Source organism: Panthera uncia (genome assembly GCF_023721935.1).
Source record: "Panthera uncia isolate 11264 chromosome E2 unlocalized genomic scaffold, Puncia_PCG_1.0 HiC_scaffold_19, whole genome shotgun sequence".
Lineage (NCBI taxonomy): Eukaryota > Metazoa > Chordata > Mammalia > Carnivora > Felidae > Panthera > Panthera uncia.
Window position 1 is genome coordinate 15,031,062 of NW_026057588.1, and position 6,000 is coordinate 15,037,061.

A 6,000-nucleotide genomic window follows, 5' to 3' on the forward strand; every position below is an offset into this window, starting at 1 on the left:
TTGCTAACTCCTGTACTTAAAAATGTAATGTTTAAATTCAAATGAAAAATAGCCATTTTTTATGGATGAAAGGATGTCTGAGTGGGAGACATGCTGTGATATAAACATATTATGAATGACCAACAGGCAGAGTAAAATGGCCCAGGCAACCCTACCTATGGCTACTCTGACTAAATATATTCTTTTTTCACCAGGATCAAAGCTAGAAATTCAACCTTATCTCCCCTGCCCGTTGGCATTCTCTAGTCAGCGAGGCCTCAGCCAACATGTGTGGCTCAGGCATCTTCCTCAGCTCTTCTCAAGTTACTGTGCAGGAAATCATCTCCGTCCAGGGAAACCCTATCCAGAAGATCAGAAACAGCAGCAGAAACAACTCTTTGATCAAGCCTGCTTGAGTGACAAAGCAGAAATTCAAGAGACAGAAGACTCCAAGCCCTTGTTCAGGAGAGTAAGCAGAAGAGGCCCTTGGGAGGTGTTGTCCAGCCCACTGCAAGAACAGCCAGTCAGGTCCAGGGAAGACAACACGGTGCTGGATATAGGGCCCAGCCTAGGCCAGAGGACAGACCTTGAGGAATCAGACAAAGGATCGCGTGGTGTAGAAGTCTCAAGATTTGGGTCAGTCAAATGTGGGGAGTTTGGGCGAGGCTTTTTGAGGGAGTCAAACCTGCTCAGCCTCCAGAAGATGCATACAGGGGAGACACCTTACTTGTACACTGAGTGGGGACAGGGCTTTAGCAACATGTCAGTCCTCATCAAAAACCAGAAGAAACACTCTGGGGAAAAACCTTATGTGTGCAAGGAGTGTGGACGAGGCTTTACCTGGAGGTCAAACCTCATCACACACCAGAGGACACATTCAGGGGAGAAGCCTTATGTATGCGAGGAGTGTGGACGAGGCTTCACCTGGAAGTCAAACCTCATCACACACCACAGGACACATTCAGGGGAGAAACCTTATGTGTGTGAGGAGTGTGGACGAGGCTTTACTTGGAAGTCAAACCTCTTCACACATCAAAGGACACATTCAGGGGTCAAGCCTTATATGTGCAAGGAATGTGGGCAGAGTTTTAGCCTGAAGTCAAACCTTATCACACACCAGAGGGCACACTCTGGGGAGAAGCCTTACGTTTGCAAGGAATGTGGGCGTGGCTTTCGCCAGCATTCACATCTCATCAGACATAAGAGGACACATTCGGGAGAGAAGCCTTATGTGTGCAGGGAGTGTGAGCAGTGCTTTACCCAGAAGTCACATCTCAGTAGACACTTAAGGACACACACAGGAGAGAAGCCTTACGCGTGCGCGGAATGTGGGCGCCGTTTTAGTTGGAAATCAAACCTCAAGACACACCAGAGGACGCACTCCGGGGTTAAACCTTATGTGTGCCTGGAGTGTGGGCAGTGCTTTAGCCTGAAGTCAAACCTCAACAAACACCAGAGGTCACACACGGGGGAGAAGCCATTTGTGTGCAGAGAATGTGGGCGAGGCTTTACCCGGAAGTCGACTCTTATCACACACCAGAGGACACACTCAGGGGAAAAGCCATTTGCGTGCAGGGAGTGTGGACGAGGCTTCAACGATAAGTCAACCCTCATCTCACACCAGAGAACACATTCAGGGGAAAAGCCTTTTGTGTGCAGGGAGTGCGGTAGAAGGTTTAGCCAGAAGCCAAACCTCTTTAGGCACAGGAGGGCACACTCGGGTCATATGCCGTTTGTGTGCAAAGAGTGTGGGCAGGGCTTTTGTGATAAGTTAACTCTCGTCACACACCAGAAGGCACACTCCGGGGGAAAGCCTCACGTGTGCAGGGAGTGTGGGCAAGGCTTTAGCCGGCAGTCACACCTCGTTAGACATCAGAGGATACATTCAGGAGAGAAGCCTTACATTTGTAGGAAGTGTGGGCGAGGCTTTAGTCGGAAATCAAACCTCATCAGACATCAGAGGACACACTCAGGATAGACACCTTGTGTGTACAGCGAGTGTAGTGAAATCTTTAGTCAAGAGTCCTATTTCACAAGATGCCAGAAGTCACACCTAGTGGTTTTAGTAAGAAGTCAGCCATTACCAGACACCAAAGTGGAGACAGCTACTTACATGTGACAGGAATGTTCACGAGCCCAATGGGAAGAGTCAACCTCTCCAGTCCACCTGAAGGAGAACTACTGGCTCATATTCAGGAGCTCTGGCTTCCCCCAGTGGGGATGGTGGGTTGTGGAAGATCAGGTAACTTGATGGAGGGAGCACTTAGAAGTAGATTGAAATAAAGGAATAGAGACTATTCTAATGTCATTTCCTGAGAATATTTAAACCCTCCTTACACAGTAGCCTGGATGTTAGAGATAACAGCAATAATAGAGCTCGCCCCTTAAAATCTGTCCGACTTTCTGAGAACAAGGGACTTGACAGAGACCATTGCTGATTTTATCTTGCTTTCCCAGAGCAGGACCCAGCAGCAGTCAGTTTCAGGGAAGTTTGGGAAATGATGAATTCATGGAGACAGAGGTAGTATGTGGGTAGAAGAAGGTTTTATTATGCAAAAGGGCTTACAAGTGAGAAAGACCATGACTGTCCTAGCTCTAGGTTTTGGGAGGAAGTATCCATTTTTGCTTGCTTCCAGGGGCTGTCTCTGGTTTCCAGGTTGAATCCATACTGAAGATACTCTTATTTACCGATGTATTTAGACTAGAAATGTATTATATGCTTTTATGAAGAAAACTGGTAGTAATTTTTGTGAATTTGACTTTCAAACCAAAAGTTAGAATATTGAAAAACAACTGTCGCCATGAACTTGACAGCTTTCCACTACTTAGTCTTTTGTGACAAGATTGCTGATGATATTAATGAATGTGATTTTGTAATACCATATAATGAAATACGTAAACATTTGGAAGATCTGCCTAACTCACTGAACAAGTATTTTCCAAATGATTAGTGTGTGATGCTACAAAATCATCCATGGTGATATTAAAGTATAAGATAGGCAAATGGATTTCAGTTTAAAAGATAAAGGTACCCGGCTGGCTCAGTCAGTAGAGCATGCAGCTCTTGATCTTGGAGTTGTGAGTTCGAGCCCCACCTTTAGGGATAGAGTTTACTTTAAAAAAGAAAAGAAAAACCAAAAACAAAAATTAAAATTAATACCAATCTTTAATTTTTTTTTTTTTCAACGTTTTTTATTTATTTTTGGGACAGAGAGAGACAGAGCATGAACTGGGGAGGGGCAGAGAGAGAGGGAGACACAGAATCGGAAACAGGCTCCAGGCTCCGAGCCATCAGCCCAGAGCCTGACGCGGGGCTCGAACTCACGGACCGCGAGATCGTGACCTGGCTGAAGTCGGACGCTTAACCGACTGCGCCACCCAGGCGCCCCAATACCAATCTTTAAAAAAAAAAAGAGATAAAGGCCAGAGTCCACATTACAGTAACCTTTAAAAAATTATCACTTGTTGACTTTTGGTATACTTTGGTATAGTCAAAGAATAATATTAACAAATATCTGAAAAGGTCATTAAGATACATCTCCATTTTTTAAATTTGTACATGTGGGGTCATATTATTTATCTCAGCAAATTAAATGCAAGAGCACATATAAAATACTAGCTATATTAAGATTAAAGAGATTTTCAAAAATACAAGATAATGCCACTCTTCTCACTGATCTATTTTTTTTTAATTTTTTTGGTGGAAAATATTCAAACCCAAGTGAAAGTGAAGCACTTTACTTCTCATTTAAAGTGCATTGTTTCTAGATGTTTATGGTTTTGGGGTACCTGGCTGGCTCAGTCAGTGGAGCACGTGATTCTTGATCTCAGGGTGTGAGTTCAAACCCCACACTGGGTGTAGAGATTACTTAAAAATAAGTCTTTAAAAAAAAACAAACAGGTTTGGGGTTGCCTGGCTGGCTCAGTTGGTGGAGCATGCGACTCTTGATCTCAGGGTCATGAGTTCAAGTCCTGTGTTGGGTGTGGAGCTTAACAACAAAACGTTTAGATGTTTATGGTCTATATCTCACAACAAAAAATACTTCACACACACTTAAACACCAAAAAAAGAAGTTACCTAACATGCTATTATACTTAATATAATTTAAACTAGGCATGGGGCACCTGGCTGGCTCAGTTGGTGGAGCATGAGAATATTCATCTCTGCGTCATGATTTCGTCCCCATGTTGGGTGTAGAGATTACTAAAAAAAATAAAATAAACTTAAAAAAAATTAAACTAGGCATAGAAGAAAATTACCAAATAACACAAATGCAAAGGAAATGCTTGTTAACACCCACTGGCAGATGTAAACCTACAATTTAAGTATGCTGCTCTATCTAGACAAAACACACAAATCTTGGGGAATACTCATTGCTAGAACTAAATTATATAATTACTTAATCTCTGTGCCTGTCGCTATGTCTCTTCCTGAATATTCTTGCCAATTTTTCTATTTTTTATTAAAATCTATTCTTTTAATCTTTCCAATGTGTTTTTAACTTATATTTTGTTAATTTTTGTTAATATTTACTAATATCTTGAAGCTAGTTTTTATTAATTGCTTTTTGAAGCTTATTCAATCATACTTCAGGTTTTTTTTTTACCTTTTCCTTTTTATTTTCTTCTGAAAGTCAAATCAGTTATAATTTTTATCTTTATTTTTTCTTTTAGCCAAGAATTACTATTTCTACAAATGGCTAGATGGATGTATTCATTTTTACACTCTCCTAGTATTTAGTTTTTTTAAATTTTATAGCATTATAGTCAATATATTTTTGTAGTTTCTTCCATTTTATTAAAAAATGTTAATGTATTTATTTAAATTCAAGTTAGTTAACATATGATGTAGTATTGGCTTCAGGAGTAGAACCCAGTGATTCATCACTTCATATGACACCTAGTGCTCATCCCAACAAATGCCCTCCTTAATGCCCATCACCCATTTAGCCCATCCTCAACCCACCTCCCCTCCAGCAACCCTGTTTGTTCTCTGTATTTAAAAGTCTCTTATGGTTTGCCTCCCTCTCTGTTTTTGTCTTATTTTTCCTTCCCTTCTCCTATGTTTATTTGTTTGGTTTCTTAAATTCCACATATGAGTGAAATCATATGGTATTTGTTTTTCTCTGACTTATTTTGCTTAGCATAATACACTCTATTTCCATCCACATTGTTGCCAATGGCAAGATTTAATTCTTTTTGATCGCCAAGTAGTATTCCATTGTATGTATGTATGTATCTTCTCTATGCATTCATCTGTGGATGGACATTTGGGCTCTTTCCATACTTTGGCTATTGTGGATAGCACTGCTTTATAAACATTGGGGTACGTGTGTCCCTTCAAATCAGTGTTTTTGATTCCTTTGGATAAATACCTAATAGTGCAATTGCTGGGTCATAGGGTAGTTCTATTTTTAATTTTTTGAGGAATCTCCATGCTGTTTTCCAGAGTGGACTTCCAGTTTAATTCATAAAGTTTAGTTTTGAATCTAATCAGGCTCTGAATTTTCATGTATATCTTTTTTTTTTTTTTTTTTTTAGTTTATTTATTTTGAGAGAGAATAGGGGAGGGGCAGAGAGACAGTGAGAGAGAGAATCCCAAGCAGGCTCCACACAGAGCCCAATATAGGGCTTGAACTCACAAAATGAGATCATGACCTGAGCTGAAACTGAGAGTCAGATGCTTAACTGACTGAGCCACCCAGGCACCCCAGTTTTCATGAGTATCTTAAAAAGCAAGTATGTAACATGAGTATGTGTATTTTAACAATATTCTACCAAAATTAACACAAAAGGTTATAAATGTTGATGTTTTTCTATATCGTTACCTTATTCTCCTGTTGTTTTGTATTAATTTCATATTTATTTCTATGTTAACATGTGAAATTAGATTTGTAATGTAAATATAGATACAAGTAATATTAACAGAATAAGCACCATTGTACTCACCCCAGAAGAAGTAGTAAGCCTTAATTATTTTTAAAAACTTAGCACTTCCATTTCTGTAAGTGAAATAGTAAA

The 6,000-nt window shown here is 40.2% G+C and overlaps 1 protein-coding gene across 1 annotated transcript in view; it reads left to right on the top strand.

Annotated features, from left to right (window-relative positions):
- Positions 1 to 3,149, top strand: part of LOC125916003 (zinc finger protein 383-like) — a 100,602-nt gene extending 97,453 nt beyond the window's left edge. The window contains 2 exon segments of the mRNA XM_049622148.1: positions 774 to 1,789; positions 1,791 to 3,149. Of these exon segments, the coding sequence (XP_049478105.1) occupies positions 774 to 1,789; positions 1,791 to 2,036 (1,262 nt within the window). The 3' untranslated portion in view covers positions 2,037 to 3,149.
- The last annotated feature ends 2,851 nt before the right edge of the window (positions 3,150 to 6,000 follow it).